Source organism: Trematomus bernacchii, unplaced genomic scaffold (assembly GCF_902827165.1).
Source record: "Trematomus bernacchii unplaced genomic scaffold, fTreBer1.1, whole genome shotgun sequence".
NCBI lineage: Eukaryota > Metazoa > Chordata > Actinopteri > Perciformes > Nototheniidae > Trematomus > Trematomus bernacchii.
The window spans coordinates 1582823-1603475 of NW_022987513.1; the positions used below are offsets into that span (position 1 = coordinate 1582823).

The 20653-nt window shown below is 40.1% G+C and overlaps 2 protein-coding genes across 2 annotated transcripts in view; both read right to left on the bottom strand.

Annotated features, from left to right (window-relative positions):
* Window positions 1–221: 221 nt before the first annotated feature.
* hnrnpl (heterogeneous nuclear ribonucleoprotein L) lies at window positions 222–9824 on the bottom strand. The gene is given in 15 exon segments (XM_034113727.1): window positions 222–797; window positions 921–1016; window positions 1337–1394; window positions 1486–1687; window positions 1787–1908; window positions 2299–2549; window positions 2634–2702; window positions 2923–2958; window positions 6920–6992; window positions 7079–7175; window positions 7319–7404; window positions 7867–8076; window positions 8078–8105; window positions 9084–9202; window positions 9723–9824. Coding segments are annotated over 15 exon segments (1590 nt in total). The 5' UTR covers window positions 9807–9824; the 3' UTR covers window positions 222–738.
* A 1305-nt stretch (window positions 9825–11129) lies between these two features.
* Window positions 11130–20653, bottom strand: part of slc8a2a (solute carrier family 8 member 2a) — a 29485-nt gene continuing 19961 nt past the window's right edge. The window contains exons 4-12 of the mRNA XM_034114722.1: window positions 20630–20653; window positions 20272–20544; window positions 19157–19591; window positions 18243–18604; window positions 16402–16505; window positions 14935–15047; window positions 14080–14179; window positions 13364–13636; window positions 11130–12752 (exon numbers count right to left, since the gene is read on the bottom strand). The exon at window positions 20630–20653 is cut by the window's right edge and continues 204 nt beyond it. Of these exons, the coding sequence (XP_033970613.1) occupies window positions 12376–12752; window positions 13364–13636; window positions 14080–14179; window positions 14935–15047; window positions 16402–16505; window positions 18243–18604; window positions 19157–19591; window positions 20272–20544; window positions 20630–20653 (2061 nt within the window). The 3' untranslated portion in view covers window positions 11130–12375. The remainder of the gene's footprint in view (window positions 12753–13363; window positions 13637–14079; window positions 14180–14934; window positions 15048–16401; window positions 16506–18242; window positions 18605–19156; window positions 19592–20271; window positions 20545–20629) is intronic.

A 20653-nucleotide genomic window follows, 5' to 3' on the forward strand; every position in this document is an offset into this window, starting at 1 on the left:
TCTAGCTATAATTAATATCTTCCACTTGTGAAACTAAACCCTAATACTGAAAATAATGCAGTGTAATGTTGCTTCAAAGCCTGTGTATACAGTAGATGGTATGTGGTAAACTGAAACAGATAATTAGTAAGTCAATTCAGTATTTCCAGACTAAGTAATATTTACAAAAAATGACAACTTGACATTAAAATCTTGACAGTAACTAAACAGATGACCAACTCTTTCATATCTCCCATCCTTTAATCTTCATAGTGATACTCTTCTACTCCAGGTATTAAAATATGGAAGGCACCTGACCACTTCAGTACACAGATGTCAGTGTGACTACAGCTCTCAAGCAATGTATTCTGATATCCCTGTGAATTGATGTTAACCAGTCGAGAGTGAAGAAATTATGAAAGATACAAACAATGTGAAATGTGAACTAAGGTTATATCAGCATTCACACTAGGGTTACTCTTCACTTGATTTAAAAAGAAATTGTCCCCATTTAAAATGTATATTTCAGGGTAGTGAGGGGTTATTAAAAACTAGTGTTGTGAAAGTACAAAATAAATTGAAAAACATGATAAATGTAAATAAATCATAAAAAAACATGGTTTAAATAACATGTTCTGAAGCACATCAGTTCTAGTTTTTGTCAATACTGATTGAACGTTTGAATGGGAGGTGAAACCAGAACTGTGGTAAACTATATGCAAAGACACAAATTGTACAAATAGTAAGAGGGGAGAGTATTTAGTTGGCATGGTGTGTGGTCGAGAAACACAGCTTCAGTGTGTAAGGGTAAGGCCCACCTGGAAGAAAAAAGAAAGCAAACAAATATTATATATATAAAATGTTAAAATACATCATAAGTCTACATGACCAGCTTTTATGAAAACATCTTTGTATATCTATGTAACAAAATAAGACCTTACTAGGGTTTTTCATCTGGAAATGGTTAATCATAGCTAGGGCTTCCATGGCATCGTTGATGGATTCCCACTCCAAAAGGCCAGAGGAACTTCGCTCACCTTTGTTCACAAAATGCTTAAATTAGATTAGTGTAATAGAAAACACTGCATATTAATCTTTATAAATACAGTCTATAAAGTATTAATGCTTTAAACTAAAACGAGATCTGTATAAGTAAGATGGGGTTTGCTATACACTAACAGTTCCCTGTACGGTTACTTTAGAAATGTTTTTTTGTATTATTGTATTTACACACATCTACTAGCACTTATTACTTTACCTTTTTCAAATATAGAAGTGTATCTTCAGTAAAAAAAAAAATGATTAGCAAAAAAAATCACAATATACTACAGGGCATGGTGGAACTTATAATACTTACTCTTTCCGGTGAAAAGCTTCACACTTGTGGCGCACTTAATTCCTAGTTCATCGCAGACCTAAAGAGAACAGAGGTCTTAGTGGAAGTTTGAGGCGATGTGTGAAAAGCCAAACCTACACTTCCAGATAAAACCCTGGTGGTTCTCTTACCTGGTTGAAGATCTCTGCAGTGATGTCGGGCTGTGCGTTAAAGAAGTGCAGGACGTTGCTCGGGTGCTGGATCCGGTTCTTTGCCGCCTGCTCTGAGGAGGTAAAGCGATTGTTGCGGGATCCGTGGAAATCTTTGAAGCTGCTGCTGTTGTCCTCTAACTGGTAGCACTGTCCCGGCACAATGGCCTGCTGCTTTGACACACTGCCAAGGAAAGAGAGACCGAGGTTGTACATCACCCCATTTTTTTAAATACAAGATGTGAATTGTAATGTTTGTAATAGTTTGGACAGTTGCTCTTACCATACGTTGAGTTTCTGTCCGAAAAGTAAGTTGTTGTTCAGGTGGGTGATGGCCCTGTCCACAGAGTAACAGTCTCCCATCTCCACCATTGCTGCTCCGGGCTTACTCTTCATGAACTTAATCTGAAGGTAGAACAAGATCCAGCTGAGAAACACCCAAATCTGCAGTATGAAACTACTGTTGCAAAAAACAAGTATTTTCATCACCGGTCGGTCAATGAGTTTCTTAATTACCTTCAATTAAAAAATTCTCAGAGGCGTGGCGATGTCTTCAGTTTGCCTTTTTTGTCACACATTCTAAAATATAATGAGCGATCAACCACTCAATAAAAAAGGGCTGATAACTAATCTGTCAATCAATTCATTATTCATTTTTGCAGCACTTCTTTTGCAGTTTCTTTTTCTGACACTTAACATTAAGTCCAATAGAAAACAATAAACTGAACATTCGGCCCCTGGTTGACGTTAATTATTTCAGTTCCAATGGTGTTCCGTCAGCATCATGTCACTCACCCTCTCTACGTTGCCATAGAGACAGAAGATGTTGAAGACCTTGTCGGCATTGACCTTGGAGGGCTCAAGGCCGTAAACCATTAGAACTGGTGAGTCAGCGTGAGGCCCGTACTCAGGGGGAGGGGGTCCATATCCAGGGCCGTAGCGCTGGCTACCCCTGCCACGCCCACCCATACCTGGCCCCATGCGGTGGGGAGGAGGGGGCCCGTAGTTGTCTTCACTGTAGCCATGATAACCTCCTTGAGGGCCACCTTAAATCAGAGAAAACATATTTAAGGCACAGATACAGTATTGGAATGTGATCCTTTCCTTATAAACGTCTATGGGATATTTACCGTAATCCGGTGGGTGGTCTCCCAGAAGAGCGGGCTGCCTCTGGCGTTTGTTGGGATTGGCATTGGGATCTAAAATGGTAAAATAACAGTTGCCTATCAACAGGTTCCTCACCTAATGTGTACTAAGGGGCAAGGATGTGATAGACATGCAACAGAGGGGCCGGACATGTAAAGTGTTAATACGGGACATAATGGAGATTTCTTTTTAGCAGTGATTTTGAAAAATAGCTTTCAATTAAGTTTTATAAAAGACCTCTTATCAGCTATCCCAGGACAACCACACACACACCTTGAGAATTGTTCCAATTGCCTTCCCCATCAGCATCTGTGCAGGTACACATACACACGTCAAATCCAAATAAACATTAAAAAGTAGAAATGTGTATAAACATCATATCATATCCCATATTACAAACATTCTGGTGGAAGATCAGAGAGAAAAATATGTGTCAGTGATATGAGCATGTTTTATTAACTCTCTACAGGCATTACAAACAAGGATATGAGAGACGCATAACATCCACAATGAATTGTCATCAGTTTTGACTAGATGACATGGTGTAACAGAAAGGATAACTCCCAAATGATAGACTTGGCTCCTAGATTTTCCAAATGTTATTGAACCAAATTAATGAAAGTCTGAGAGTGAACCACATCATCTCACAGGGCTTGTGGCGCTCAGAACTCTTTTCATCCATTTCAGCTGCCACAGTAGCCTCGGAGCAGGCAATGGTGGAGCAAATGTGAGCAAATGTAAACAAGTGACGATACCAAACCCTCCCGAAAGACAGACCCTTCCCCGGTACACAGACGGACAGGGTGGATAGGGAGTCAGTTAATGGACTTTTAGACGCTCCTCCAATGTGGCAGGCCACAAGGATTTGTCAAGGTACGCCATATGGTCAGCACCCCCTCGACTCTGATAAATGTAACTAGTGATTGAGCGAGAAAACCAATTATGCTATGTGCTTTATTTAGATTGAAATCTTAAAGGTGGGGTAGGTAAGTTTGAGAAACCGGCTCGAGATCGCTAGAATTTGAAAATACACAACTGGAGAAAAATCTGCCCTCCTCCAACACACACGAACGCACACATGACCAATGAGGGCACGAGATAAGTTTGTGCACAGATGGAAGGCTGACAGGCAGGTAGGCCATCCAGTTATTTTAGCCGGGCCAGCTAAAATGATTGGTCGTACTTTTCACAGTACTACAGCTTCCACAGATGACATTTTTTTATGGATTTTTTGTCAAAGCACTTCAGATATTCATTGCTATCGGGATGTTAAGAGCATTCCATGGAATATAACAAAAAGTGTATCTCGAGCCGGTTTCTCAAACTTACCTACCCTACCTTTAATTAAAACAATTGGAAAATAGGGTCTGACTCCCCATTTCAGTATAAAGTTCAGATTATCTTCCAGTCCTGTTCTTTATGAAAGGTGTCATGATTTGGTGCCATTTAAAAAGACATTGACCTGCTTGCAACGCAACATGAAGTAGTAAAGCATATAGAATTATAATTAAACATTTTTTATTATTAGTTAGAGTTTAGAACTTTTAATTTTGTGAAATTTGTTTTCTGGTGTTACTATAGGCCAATGTTTTATTGATTTATTAACTTGGCTCAACAATTTAGTTTCACAATAACTTTGAACCATTAAGTCAGTTTATGCATTCATTTGTGGAGTACTTACAGCACCACACATGGAGCATGGGACACAGTGGGCAGGTAGGGGGCAGTCTTCAGCAACGATGCTGCCCGCCAACCTCTTGACTCAACTCATTCTCCCTCTTCAGTCTTTTCTTCCTCCTTTCCTTCCTTGCATCCCCACCACCAGAGAGAAAAGTACATCCACACAGCCATGCTTGGTTTTGATTGCTGCCGGTTTGGTTTTGAAAGTTGCTATAGAGGCTCATTTCCAGCTTACCGTGCTCTGACCACAAAGCAGGACATTTGCACCGTTTGAGAATGGGCTGTCTGTCCACAGACACACTGAGCCAAACCTGCATCACTCGGCAGGCGGTAGAGGCATCACTATAGGCCGGTGCAAAAAAAAAGGGAAAATGAAACCACGCAGAAACAACACAAGAATATCACAGAGAGGAGGGAAATGGGGAAGATGGAACAGGGGAAAAAAACAACACCAGAGTCCATACATGTAGAAAGCTTTAGGAAAGGGTTTGAATCTGTTTGCATCTGTGCTTGTATGCTTGATAGGTGTTTGATGCTTGTGTCTTCGTAGGCCCCCCCTTGGTGGATGTTTCTTCTCGTGTAAAAATGGATGATCGGGTTACGCTTGCTTTTGTGGTTTAAAAGCGGTCAGCCTGTTGCAAAGTCAAAAGGCATCTAGTGCTTGACAATAAGTCATCTGGAATATCTGCGTGACCGTGTGCTGACGTGGCGTTTCAGCTGTGTGTTGCCTTGGATATTCAGCTCGTTGTGTGGTCATGTTGTGTTCGGCACGGCGAGGGAGAGACAAGCGGTATTAGCGTCTGTGAAAGAGAGTGGCCTCTTTTTTTGTTTACGGCCCAAGTGTGTGGTATCGTCTGTTCCCTGGTTGGGCTTAGTGTGTATGAAACTCCTCTCTGGTCCCCTGTGGTTGTGTTATGGCAGGCTCATCCCAAGGGCCACCACACGTGACTCCCGCCCTCATCATCAATGTATTGTGACTCCTCAGGGCTCTGCAGATGACATGTGCTGTACTGGTAAAGAGGTGGTGGTGGATGCTTGTCAATCTATCAGTCTGTGGTGGATATGCGAGGTGTCTGTTTGCTTGGAGTATTTCTGTCACTCAAACTGAAACTGAAATGACCACCACCACAAGTAAAATAGTCTCCCATGTCAGGTGGTGGAGATAGGGGTGATGATGGACTTGGAATAAGGAAGTAGTGAGTTGAGGTTGTGTTCCGGTATTTGTTGCCCCACTGTGTCCGATGTATGCCACGGAGCGGATATACGTAAGTTGTGGCTGTGGGTGCTGTTATTCTGTAGCTGTAGGAAGCGCTGTGTCTGCTTAGAGGCTGAGGTAAAGCCTGAATGAGTTGCACAGTGAGGACACAAGGAGTACCTTTGGGTTTGTAAGGCAGCACAAACTATAGAATATCAAGAATGTCAAACACCTGTATAACACTGGAGATGTACATGTTGTAGTCATGGATGTGTACAAGAAAAACCCCTATGTCATTTTACCAACAAAAACAAAGACAATCAACAATGTCCTCAGTGGTAACAAGTATTGCTCACCACACAATTTAAGGCAGATATGAATTGCGGCTCCATCTCAAATCCTGAAACCTCATTAGCTAACTGTTTGCCAACTTGCATTTAGCTGTATTATGTATTCTGGTCATTAAAGTGGCAGAGAAAGCTTCTTTCGTGGATGTATACGCATACAATGCAATTTTAGCAGTAAATAACAAACCCATTTGAAAAAACAATGCCTTAGAAACCTATGTCAACTTGACCTGGTGTTTGCTAAAGGTAATCAACAAGTCTTATAACAACTGAAGTGTGTTGACACTTAAAATACAGGTTTGAAAGCTTAAGAATGTCGATTACACTATAAAGTGTGTTTTTAATGTGTTTTACATTAAAAGATCCCAGGACAGGAAGGATGTTATCGTTTCAATCTGTTGTTCCATATTTAATATTGGCAAGCAAAACATACCAAAACACTTAAGCCATTGATTATTGTGTTTATGATCCAGCTACCCTCACCCCTCCCATTATGAAGATCTATCCTCCTGTAAAAATACTTATTGAATAGATAAAAGCCTGGTATCTGTATAAGATCGCAAAAGTGGCTTATGGGACCTTTAACAAAAGAAGTGCTCTCACAAGTCATATCAGCTTGCTAGTGCAATGTCTAATAAAAGCTATGATCAAATCTCCACTATGTTTGAAGGAATGCTAACAGGTGTGATTGTCTATGCAGTCGGCAGGGGTGTGAGGTTGTGTAGCTGTGACATGCTCTATGGGGAATGTGAACCTATGTGTTCTACTGTGACGGGTGCATGCATGAACCTGTAGTAAAGGTTGGCTGCCCTTGAGGTCGCTCCTCATGCCCTTACTTTGAGCCTGCTGTGTGGTGAGAAAATGCATGAAGACAGTGAAGGCATCACAGGAATACTGCCTGTGAACAAGATGCTAAACGGTGAAGGAAACCATTCATCTGTGATCAGAGGCAATACCCCCGGAGGCAGAGAACCCTAACCATCCCAAACAGGGGAATGAGAGGAAAAGAGAAAGAAAAAGGGGGAGGGAAGGTTGGGGACTGCGTTACCTTGGCCACTGAGGTTGGGGTTGGTATAGTCCCACGTGTCCTGGTCGTTCTTGAAGACGTTAAGGCGTGCTGGCTGTGAATGGGATTGGATCACCAAAAATCAAAACTAGCATTTTCTCACTAACATCACATGTTGTTTGGACAGGGCCGTACACTTACCTTGGCATACTCAATCTTTAGAGTGCAGCAGCCAGAGTAGATGTCTGCTCCGTTCAGCGAGGCTTTGGCTCTCTGAGCGCTTTGGACCGAATCAAATGTGGAGGCAGAAAGTTAAGGTGAGGTCTGATAATAGAATTTGAGGGGCCAAAGTACAATATAACATCAACATATTGTCAATTATAGTGCATCCAAATGTAAAAGAATATGTCCAATTAATAAGACACATTTTAGAAAGGATATTCCACCATGGCCTGAACACCATTCTTTCTGAAGATGACGATCCTCTGTACAGGACCACAGTTGTTGCAGATGGTGTAGAGAACATCCTGCAGAGACACACAGAAACTTTCATATCGACCTCCAGATATAGTAATACACTTGATTATTGCCATTTCTATACAAAATAATTTGATGACCTGAAAGAGGGAACTAAATTAACAGTAGTTTTTAGTATAGTATATTTTATGAAGGAAACTAAATGTGAAGATACACAATATTTGCATTTGTATATCATGCTGATGCAAAAATAATATGTCTGTATAGTTTTTACATTAGTTTGCAATATCAGGTTCAATGAAAGCAGTGGGAAAAGAATGTACTGTTTGATGGTCATAGTACCTCTTAACTTACACTGACTAAAATGTTAATTGCAAACCCTATTATATGCAGTGATTTCATTAATAATCCCGTCTGCTTTTGTTATAATATATACTGTCCATGTATACAGTTCAACACACTTTCTACTATATGATGATGTGAACAATATACTCTTTTTATAATGCAGTTACCGTGGTGATAGGGTAGATGGGGTTGATGACGGTGAGCAGCAGCACGTTGTTGACGCTCCGGGTGTCGTCGGAGTCTCCTGGCCGGGAGATCTTCTGGCTGGTGGAGTAGTTGATGAAGGCGGGGTGGCCCGCGATGTAAACCTGGTTCTCTGCAGCGTACGTAACAGCATTGCAGGAGCCACTCATGTCTTCATACTCCACCAGGGCCTGGCCGCTTCTTCGGCATCATAACCACATAACTGTGAATAAATATTGTAAGAGAAAGATTATAAAACCTATAAACTAGATCACTGAAAATGTATTGGTTAAAGTATGAGTCACATTGCTATTGCACAGACTTTGACTATAACTAGCTCAATTTTAACCACCACTTTGGTACATTTTTCATATCATTGAAAGTATGGATTCCTTGTTATAGGAAAGAGATGACAAGAATTATTACAAGTTGAATACGTTTTTTGACTTGCAGTTCACATGTAAAGTTCATTGGTATGCTACGTGTCCAGTATGGAACAAGATTCAAAGGTTTTATTTTGATATGCAAAACAGCTACAGCTTAGCAAAAATAAAAATACAAAAAATAGTGCCAGAAAATAATAAAAGTGACACAATGGTGCAATTAAAATGAATATGTAAACTTTGTAAAATAAGATAAAACAGAATGTAAAATTATTTACTGTACAGTGGAATAAAATACTGTATATTGTAATAATATATAAATAGGTGGACTGTAAACAGATGAATGTGCTATAAACATTTGTAAGTGAAAACACTTTACAGAGCTCGGAGGTTCAGCAGTCTTATAGCCTGGTCAGCACAGATAAGAAGTCAACTTGTGTCTTAAGAGTGCTTTTATCAGGTTATCGTGATTGTTCACACATTACATCTGAATAACTGCACCAAGAAACATACCATTGAAGAACGCAGTGAAAGCATGTTAGGCATACACATTTTTACAGCAGGCCCAGACTACAGGAGATTTACAATCATAATTGATTTTGATATTGAGTTGCATCACGCACATGAGGAGCAATTTCAGATGTACTTTTTAATATCATACATGATGAGCACAGATGAGTCTGCATCTGTAAACCCCTCAATACTACCAGATCATGTGGGTAGAACATTGAGTTCTACCCCTAATATAGAGATTTGAATCAGGCATTAATCATCCCAAACTCCTGTAGTCAGAGCCAGAGTACAGGTGCTGTTATTACCTGATGGCCCCAAACTCCTGCAGGGCCTCCGCCAGGTCAGACTCCATGATGCCGTCCACCAGGCCCCTGATGTGCACCACCGGGGAGGGCAGCGGTTTATGGGGGTCATCGTAGCCCTCCTGTAAACACACAACATGATGCTTCTGGGGTCAAAAATACTTCCACCGCTGCTGGACAGGTGATGGAGCAGCAGCAGACCGGTAAAACAAGTTAGAAAATAGCAGCCCAAGTCAGTGAGTCCTGAATAATAACGTGTGCTGTGCTGCAGAATAGCGTTATTAACATTGACGTAACATACCATGAACGTTTAAGGGGTGTGACATTTAACGGTACTATTTATATTTGCCCAACTTATCAATAAGGTGCACCTGTTTGTAGGAGTACGGAAAATTGCATTATTTATGTGTCGCTATATGGCTATACAATATTATTTAGGCACATTGGATGACGCGTTGTTTTAGCTCAGCGTTACAGTGAACTGGTTTGCTACACAGCCGACTAGCTTCTGCCTAATAGCTAGCTGCTTGATAAGCACTGACAGCTTCTTTGTCATGCTAAATTCATATCTCAGAAAAGCAGAACCTAGCACATTTTGTTAAAATAAAACAATAGCTATCAAGTTCAAAGGCAGAGCCCCACCGTTGTCATTCCTCCGTCCTCAGTTTTCTGTCTTTTCGTTGCTCTGCCACCTTCTCCGAAGTATCGGCCTGCAGCAGCAGCCATGTTGTCCTGTCCCCGGCTGTGCCGTGCAAATGCTGCATTCAGGAATTGTGGGAAAACTGAGTTTTACTCAACGACTTGATTTTACGTTGGCCTACCCAAAGTAAAGCGTTTTCAATTGATCCTGAAATCACATTTTATTCTGCAGATGGAAACAACATTTATCTCGAACTTTTCTTATGAAACCGCCACCTGGCCAGGGTGCTCATATATGTAATTATTTCCACTTAAATGGTGCAGAGCGTCAATTGATCACTTTACCCTGACAATCATTAATATTATTGTGTCCTCCAGAGGGGAAGTGAGGTTAAACAATGGCCCATTGAGCTGTCAAAACACAGACACTGTTAACCTCTAACAAGCCGGTGAATCATAAAAAACACTAACCTAAATAGCTAGCATTTGAATAACCTGGAAATGTTTCCCAACATTAAAAAAAAACTCCACCCCCTAACTTTATTGCATGTTAGGACTTCTCTCTAAAGGAAATGGACAATGTACTATTAAAGTGACCCAACCAGCATCATTAATGCTTAAGCATCCTTGTCCCTGTGTGTCCTATTTCTAAATAACAGTTTCAGCAGTGTCCCTGCCAAATTTTGCATGTTTAAATGGCAAGGCAAAACCGTTTTTTGACTGTTCCACTTCCCTCTGAGTATGTGTCCTACACAATACCAAGTAGGCTAATTTGAATGTTAATAATCTCAGAAAAGTTAATCTAGCTTGGTTTAGACCAAGTGATGCGTCTTTAGCCACTGACGCAGAGGATTTCTTCCAGACATTAGCACTGGTCTGGATCCAGTCATCATGTCATCCTGTATAAAGGCTTAAACATTAGGTTGGTTTGTCAGGTAGGGCTATAGTCTGAGTCTTGCTTTTACGATATTAAAATACTTACAAATATTAAATATTTAAATAACGATTTATATCCTTTCAATATTCCCAAAGCTGCTTTCCACTTTTGTTTGGATATACATGTCGAAAAGACATCTTCTAATCTATGGCATTAAGGAGAATTTTGGAGCATGGCATGTATTTAAGTCAGTGTGAATAAATGTCCTCCATGACATGTCATATTCTTTGAAAAATATCTTGATAGTAAGGTTGTCTTCTTCTCCACTTATGAGGCTGTAATAATTACACAACCAATGTGGGTAATCCAATGAAGACACACTCAGGTCAATTTCAATGTAATTGATACAGCTTACAATAAAGTACAATATATTTGTGTTCATTTCAGCTCAAATACATTAAATTACAAAGACATTAAATGACACCATTGATAAATAAACAGATGTTAGGGGTGAATAAAACAATCACACTCAATGGCAGATACTAGGTACATTTTTATAATTCCACAGCTTAGTAGAGATTCATTGCCTTTGTAATTCTATGTCAATTATACTTTTCAACAATGGGGTATTACTTTTGATTGTTACTTTTATCAATACTTATAGTGTGAATCAATTCAGGAGGTGCATTACATTAAACTAAACGGTGCCTCGTGACACATAACTCAACAGAAACACAGTTTATCAGTGTGAGATTTTACAGCTGCTTATCTCACAAACTGAAGGATTGTAACCAAACTGTGCTTGTACACCAGAAAACAGTTCTGATTGGCTGGCAGTACCATTCAAAATAGTACACCAAGACAACTCAAACACTTCCACTAAACAGTTGTATTACCACTGTTCTAAATCTGTGTGAAAAACTGAAGCTAACCATAGCAACAACACTTTAATCTTTGAGCTAAATTACAGATTAACTCCATTAAAGAGACATCATTATTGGTTTATGCTGCTAAATGACAACACAGATGTGAGTTTGAAATGGAGCTTCTGTGTGACAATGGTATAAACACAATGATCACAGTTGTCCTTACACTGAAAACATGTTAACTTAAATTAAATGTATAACTGTATGTCAACAAATTACACATAATTGTATTAGGTTTGTTGAAAGCAATAAGTTAAAGTTTGAATACAAACTATAAGGTTCAACTTAATAGTTCAAAGCAATAATATTAAGTTGAAACTAATATTTTGTATTTAAACTTAAAAGTATTGCTTTCAACTAACCTAATACAATGTGTAATTTGTTGACATAATACATTTAATTAATTAAAGTCAACGTTTCAGTTTCTCAAGTGTACATTGCAAATCTGTGTAAAAGCAGCTGTCATTGTTTTACACATTTTATTATGAGGAGAAATTAGTCCAAACTTGAAATCCAGGTTGTCAGCTGTCAGGTATCAAACTAAATCCAGGGACTTCACAGAGAACATGCCGACCAGCTTTGCTCAACTTTATCATAAAATGTCACTGCACGTTATTTAGTCCACTTAAGTGAAAATGATTCAGTGCAGTCACAATAAATTCGGATGACTGGGATTGTCCTGCAGTGGATATGACGTAACGGTTTGCTGTGCCAGTCTGCGTATACATTTTATTTTGAACCATGGCAGCGGTGATGATAGGTCTTCTCAGTAGTAGTTATGGAACAGAAGTGTAATGTCCTGGTGATGTGTGTTTGTGATCCTGCAGTCACTTCTCTCCCCTGCTGTGCTCTCTTAGAAGCCCTTTATATGGCAGTAGGCCTCCAAGCTGGAGAAGAGGATGTAAAGGAACCAGAGTCCGAAGAGGAGCAGAGAAGTGAGGACTTTGGTGACTCGAGGGCCACCCAGTTCGCCGCCTATAGACGGCCTCCGGCGTATCATCAACACTCCCATAGCGAAGAATGCGAAAATGGTGAAGAGTGTGACGGAGAAGGCCAGCGAGCCGGGGTCAACGCGGAAGACTTTACCTTTGACTTGCCAATAGATGGCAGCCACGGACCAGGCCAGCCCAATGCCCAAAAACACATTGACCGCGTTGCTTCCTGTCACGTTTCCCACACATGCATCCGCATACTGGTCCTGAGTGGCAGCCACTTTACTGGCAAAGGTATCTGGGAAAATAAACACCAAGATAAATACACAGTATTCGAATAGTGTAGACCACCAAATATACAACAACACAGACTATGACACCGCTGTTGTAAAATAGCACCAATGTGCAATAATGTAAAAAAAGAAAAAAAAAGAAAAGCCAAACAAACAAACACTATGACCCCACTGTTGTACAACAACTCTTATGTGCAATAAGTTGCTAGCTAATATTATTATTACTACTGGCTGCTACTCTTAGTTAATTAGTTATTTAGTCCATCCATCCATTACTGTAACAAGAATATTTATGTAACTATGTGCCATACTATTTTAATACTGGTATATACCACACTTCATTCTACAATGTTACAATGATTTCATTTTATAAATACTGCTGCTACTTACTTACCTACCTGAATGTGTACATCTGTAAACTGTAATATTTTTTATTTAAAATATTATGGGCATGCCTTTAACATAGTGGTGTTCTATTATTTTCGTCTCTAGCTATACTTTGCTGTAACAATGTAAATGAAAGAATTCAGTTCTTCTTATCCAGGCTAAGACTTCTGGAATACATGCACTGACTTATACATTTGTGTATGCCTCCCTACTCAGTAGTATCACTTACCAGGAAGGGAGGTCCCCAGCGCTACAAAGACCACCGCAGTGACCGTGTCTCTGAGGCCGACGGTGCAGCCGAAGTGGGAAGCTAGGTCTCCAATAATGGCTGTTAAGAAACCAATGACAGAGATTGACACTATGAAGCACGCCCATCCGTTCCAGTACTGTGTGGGCGGGCAGAAGGCAAACAGAACCTTCCAGAAAACGCACACTATGTGTATGAAATAGTCGCAGCAGTTTGGACTTCGCTGCTCTTGTCCCTCCTCTTCATCTCCGTCACCTGATCGAGGGAGACACAGTGAAGATAGATCAAACACACCTTCCACAAAATAATACTTTAACAATTTGGATGCAGCCAGAAGTAAAAACACAACTTCTCATTTTTTCTACGATTTACACAAATGGTATCTGACATAACTATAAGTGAGCTTGTGATATGAGCAGGTTGGCAGATTTGGTAACATTTGAACATAGCCAGGTTGGCTGTCTCCCCTCATGTCCACAGTTTATGCCAAACTAGGCTCACCAGCTGCTAGCTGTAGTTCCATATTTAACTGACTGACAGAAAAGTGATATCAATCTTCTTGTCTAACTCCGACAAGAAAAGGAATTAGGATATTGAATGTTTTTACAAAATGACAGGAACGTTAAATCACAGAAGAATCAAACCTAACCAGTACATTTAATGATGAAATACAAAACAAATATAAAATAGCCACTGACCTGCACTGACTGTGAGTGCTCCAATGAACTGCTCTCTCCATGAGTGAGTGCCGATCACTACAGCCAGATTTGTGTCCTTCAGGAGTTTGTCCACTGTGTTCTGTTACAACACATAACATATCTGTATTTCATCTTTATATAAACAGATCATTTTGTTTGTGGGATTATCAGCAACATGATGAAATAAAGTAAGCTTATATCAGAGGCTAATGATGCAGACAAGGTGCTGTTGTGAATTGCAAAACGAATATGGCAAATATGAACACACTAACATTAATAGTATACCCACAACATCACTGACTTTGAATTTAATAAAACATAAACCAACTGAAAAATTCAAACAGCACACATGAATGAACAAATATCTGAACTCAAGATACTTGTAAAGCATATGAAAAGTGGAGAATTCAAAAAGGGTATCTATTAATATGATAACGTTAAGAGTATAATGAGAGTATACAAAAATTGGAAACGAGATGAGAAATGACTAATACTGTAAGTCCAATGACACACAGGATGCAGGCAGAAACTGTACCTGGTCTAGCACTCCATTGGGAGTCTGATGAGTAAGAGGGTGTGAGGCGGTTAATTAACCAATACACACACACACACACACACATAAATAACAGATTTAAAACCCCAACCCCTCTGGTGCTTATACTTGTTAAAGCCTTTAATATGAATGCTACTGCTTCAAATTAAGAATGTATATAATGTAAGTAACTTAGGTCAATTTAGGCAAACAGTATATACAAAAATGTAAATATACTTGTATGTGTTGTTTTCAGTGATCTATTTGTACAGAGAGTGTTGGTTTACTGCTATTGTAACGCCTCCTTTCAGCCGGTCACCCACCTTAAACTCACAGGACTCCTCTATGACGACCTCTAGCCGGCTGTGCTCCCCTAAAATAGGTTTGCCCATCTCAGATATTCTCCGGGCCTCCTCCTCCTCAGGGCTGGGGTTGCCTTTCAGGGAGCACAGAGATGTAAGTATCATGTATATGTATTGTATTTATTGTGTAATTTACAAAACACACACATATCCTTAACCTCAGCCAATGGCACAGGTCAAAACCTCAAGCATTAAGAGATAAATACATTCCGCACTTCACACATACTTTCAAACATTTGTAAAGGTGCTGCATGTGGCATTTACAGAACGTCTTGCTTCACTGATATTGTGAACTTCCTGTTGAACTGGAGTGGCCAAGAGGAATTTTAGCCCTGAATTTAGGCAATTTTCTTCACCGACTTACACCTCAGTCATTGACTTAACTCTAAAATGTCCAATCTATGACTCAAAGCATATGAATTGCTAAGCTTGTTAGGTGAAATAGACAGTTAGCTATGCCTGTGAGTTTCTGCTCAGGGGATCATTTAAACGTGTAAACCAGTATTATACTGTTTTTCCTCAATTTATAATAGGTCTCAGATATATACGGAACATGTCTCTGATTGGTTGAAACACCAAACAGATCATTGAAGCATCCCATAATCCCCTCTGTTTCAGCCCTGTTTCCAAAGTGCTGATTCTCTGTCTGTTACTTCAGATGAAAATAAGGAGCCCCTCCCCACGCCCCTCTGAGAGATATTTGGTTAAAAAGAACTCAATGGTGCTCTAGGAGGAGATTCAGGTGAAAAGGTGGGGGGGGGGGTTACCTTGGTTGGTGATTGGCTAATGGTTACACAACCCAAAAAAACTTTGTGACATCATAAAGTGGCCAAAATCTGATCAGCTCATTTTCAGAGAGGTTTTTATATAAATGGATCAGGACAAAAAGAGAGAGAATCTTTTTTCCTGAAACTTTCAGAATCTCTTTACACAGAGGAGGGGACACATGTTGATGTATAAAAGACATGAAAAAGTGGATTTTGCATAATAGGTCCCCTTTAAGACAAAATAAGAGATTTTTGGTTATTGGCTAATTTGAATATGCTGGTTTTTATAAATGCTGCACATTGCACCTTTAACACCCAAGCTATCTTACCCTGGTTAAGCAGCAGGGCTGTGAAGAAAGACAGACAATGATTTATTACAATATAAGAACACTAATATCAGGGCAGGGTACATTAGCGTGCTCTGAGAACATCTAAAATGCAGTCAGTTACTCTGATGCAGGTGCCAAACATTCAGCCGCATGTGTTGCTGTTGTATAATTAGACACTAGATATGATATATTACTGCCATCTATTGTGTGTGAGAATACACTTTTATGTGGAGATGAACAATTCCTCTTTGACATAATCAGCATTACCTTATCATGATTAAAACTAGTCCCTTATAAATGAATAATGAGATTTTAGTTTTAGTAACATTTACCAGAGAGGCCCCGCTTCAACCATTTTGGGTCCTCCAGCACGATGAAGAAGTTCTCCTGCTTCTCGTACTCCGCCACATTTATAATGCGCACCTGTAAGACCTGACTGGAGATATGAAAGCATGCATACATGTTTTTTATTCAAAGAAAGAAGCCATAACTACTACGAAGCATAAAGTGCATACAGTTGATACACAATACCTCCACATCTTTAACATTTGCTCTACCATCTAAATCACATCACAAATTGAAGTGAGCTCAATAATTCATCACAATGGGCCTTTAAATAATTCATGCTTAGACATAGTGTGCTATTACTCCTCAGTGTGCCAATGAAATGGCGCTGAACATAATGACTTGTAGCACAACAACAGCCTGGTTAACCAATGTCTATTAAGTTCATTTGAGGAAAATGAAAAAGGAATTCCTGACAAAATGAAAGGAGAGTATCAATACACACATACAGTAGCTTAATGGTCCCTGCAGAAGTCTAATGAACTTGACTGTAACGCATCCATTCATTGGCCATGTTACATAACAGAGTCTTTCACTAAGTGTACAATTAGACTATGTGCAAACACAGCTTATATAACCTGAAAGTTTAATGGGAAAAGGATATGTCAGTTAACAGGGTGACTGGAGGTTCCCCACACCTGATCAGGGACGGGATTATCTTTAGGTGTCAAGTGTTCCAATAGGACCTCCTCCTCCTAGTAATCCTCCGCTGAGGGTCAGGTGCCCCTTCCTTAGAAGCACTAATCGTTTAAAGTAGTATCAATATAAAAGCTTGTCTTTCCTCCTATCAAGTTGTGTGTATTCTTTTTATCTAAGTTCCGAAAAATGAACCTTCCATAAATGTGCAGGTGGCATACATATATCATTCCCTGCAATTTGAATCAGTGTGATGTTTACTTGCCTATGGAATGTTGTTAGGACTGATTGATGATTTGGTGCAGTCCGTTTAACACTCCTGGTCTATTGTAGCTAATAGAACACTGATTAAAACATAGATTAGTCTACTGGAATTTATCACAGATGAAACTGAATCAATACATTTGATTTATTTTTTATTTAATTTAGCTAATAACAAAATCGATTTCCCCGTGTGCAGTTTTCTTGGCATTGCCTCATGTGTTTGTGTTCATAATGACCAAGTATCAGAGGCTTTCAGACCATATTTCAGTTTCAGAAAATGCAGCAAAATGCGTTCTAAACAACCAACTATACCTACATTAAAGCAACCAAAAGACCTCACATCTCTGTCTTTCTTTGAATCTAGTAACAACAGTACAACTTCTAGTAACTACTTAACATTAGATACCTGTACTGCATGCTGTAATGTTGTCAGAACTGGTTTCAGATGTTCACATTTTAAATGGGAGGAACTGCAATCTACTCTCTAACTAGAGCCCTGCAGTCCACTGGGAGATTCAACAGCTCCATTATCTCAGGGTTTTAACTCCATCTAGTTGTGTTGTCTCTGTTTTGCTGTTTGGGTTCTTGTGAATGTTTAAGATAACCTAATCTCAACGAGAGTGTCTGATAAAACAAAGATAAAAACAAACAAGTTACAGTTTCATTCAAAGTTGGAAACCTGAATTTTGTTAAGGGTTTCTTCTTCGTCACATCCTATAGTTCATTTTGAGTCGATCTCACAAACACTGTCATACTTCCTGAAACACTCACCAGGGCACCAGATCTTCAACACATTTGCTTCTGTCTAAAAACTACCAGAACTAAATGTTTAGGAAATAATTTTGCTTTTAAAAATGTAACTATGTATTTGTGGCACAGAGAAGCCAATGGGCTTTGATGTGAGTGAACACTTCTGACTGGGCCTTACCTGGTCTGCTCATTGGTGAACTCCACCTCTCCTCTGGCCTCCTCGTAGTCCACCCCCGCCTTGGCACTGCCGTCCTCCGTACGGTACGGCACACTGACGGTCCCCCTGGAGCCAGAGTTCCTCACCACCGTCACTTTCAGCGTGCCGGTGCTCTCACTGACCCGCAGCACGCGCTGGCCGAATGTGAAGATGCCAGCATGGTCATCATCCAAGATAGTGATGGTGGCCTGCAGGGGCTCCACCAGCCTGGCCTGTGGTGGAGTTCCTGTCCCTTCACCTCCACCTTCCTCTAACCTCAGGTTCTGAAGACGCACAAAGAAATGCTCGTCCTCCTCAAAGACGTCATCGTCCAAGATGCCCACCTGGAGAGAACAGAGTATTGTCACTGTACTGTAAGTAAGTACAATTTTGAGATACTTATACTTTACTTGAGTATTTCCATGTTATGCTACTTTGTACTTCTACTCCACCACAATTCAGAGGTAAATCGTGTACTTTTACCACACTACATTTATTTTATACATTTGCAAGCTACCATGCAGTATACAAAGTCATTCAAACTAGCTGCATCTTTACTAGCTTTGAGAACACTTTAATGCATCAATAATTATAATCAGAACATATCATATATATTATTCTTAAAATTACCAATTTGCATGATAAGTACTTTTACTTTTGGTATTTAAGTATATTTAGATGCTAATACTTTTGTACTTTTACATAAGTAACATTTTGAAATCAGGACATTTACTTGTACTGTACATGTAACAGAGTATTCTACACTCTATAATTTCTACTTTTACTTAAGTACAAGATCTGAGTTCTTCTCCCACCTCTGGTCACTCTTCATGGGTGCAAAAGGCAAGACAAAAAGAACACAACGTTTAAAAACAGTCCCCTTTTCCCCTGCTCACCTTGATCTCCTTGCGGCCCTCCCCTGGCTTAAACATCAGTGTTCCCTTAGTGAAGTCATAGTCTGCCCCAGCATTAGCGGAGCCGTTTTCTGTACAGTAGTCCACATAGAAAGTGTTCTGGCCCGTCCCCCCCTCAAGGATCACCCCGATGCTCAGAGAGCCGCAGTTTTCTGTGCACTGGAACTGTGCACTTTCAAAACAAATGTGCGAGCATGTGGCCTTGTCAGCATCCTGGCCTGCGCTGCGCCGTGAGTGCTCGGCAGCGTGTTTCCTTAATACGTTGCCGGCACCAATCATCAGGCGCGTGGCCTGGACTCGGTAGAAGGCGCGGCTCTTCTTCTGGTGGACCAGGGCCGAGTAGTTGGCCATCTCAATCAGCTGGTCCAGGTCTTTGTCTGGGTGCTTCTCCTTCAGGTCCTTCAGGATGCGGACCACCTATCAAAGAGAGGGAAATAATGCACAATTATTTTAAAGGGGTACGTTTGGCAAAATATAATAATAAGTATTTTATTCAGCTTTTTTCTTATTTATATTGAACATCTGTCACAAAACCAAATGTTTCCAGGGAAAAATGTAGAATTCTGATTGTGATGGCTTAGTTTATATTGACAAAAGTATTGGTGTTTCTTGAGGTAATATTTTATTATGAAAAGACCTGCCGTTCCTTCTTGCAGACGAAGGAACGGCAGGTCTTTTTATTAAGATAAACTTTGGAAGCACCTAATTGTCTGCAGTCCTGACATTCAGACCCCTGCTGGTATTAGCTCAAAGGAAACCTGAAATTCCCCTTAAAATCAAATTAAGTATCTTAAAAGTTAGAAAACATGATACACTAGTGGGCCTGACAGTGTCTTCCTTCTTTTAAAAGCCTTTAAAAATACTTCAGGATAATTCCCGCCACTTAAAAGAAAATGTGTTCCCAAGCTAAAATGAAGAAAACAATCATTTTGTATATTAAGGTGCTATTATTACTTTTTTATGAATTACTTTTTGTACCTATTACCGATACAAAAACAAATCCTGAAATTAAAGGGGACAAAATCTATGATTTTACACCTTTTACTCTCCAGTCTAGCAATGTGTGTCTCCAGCAGCGTTTCTCCCACGTGTCTCACCTCGTCTTTGTTCTGGTCCAGCTCATTGCCTGTCTGCACAGAGACACTGGAAGAGTTTCCGGCACACGAAGCACCGTCCGACAACTTTCCATCCATGATCATGTCAATGCCCTTGGGCTCAAGGTCACCTTCCATTTCCACAACAATGCCGTGCCTCTTGTCGGCGCGGTAACGCTTGTGCATGTATTTGTAGAAGAGTAGGCGACGGTCAGCGATCCAAGCCAAGACCACACACACCGGAAAATAGAGCAGTGTGACTATGGCCTCCCACACCTGCAATACAGGCACCATGAGCACTACCTGTTTACACACTTGATTTATTAGAAATGTATTTATATATATATTCATCTGAACCAACCTCCACGATCCCAGGTGAGATGAC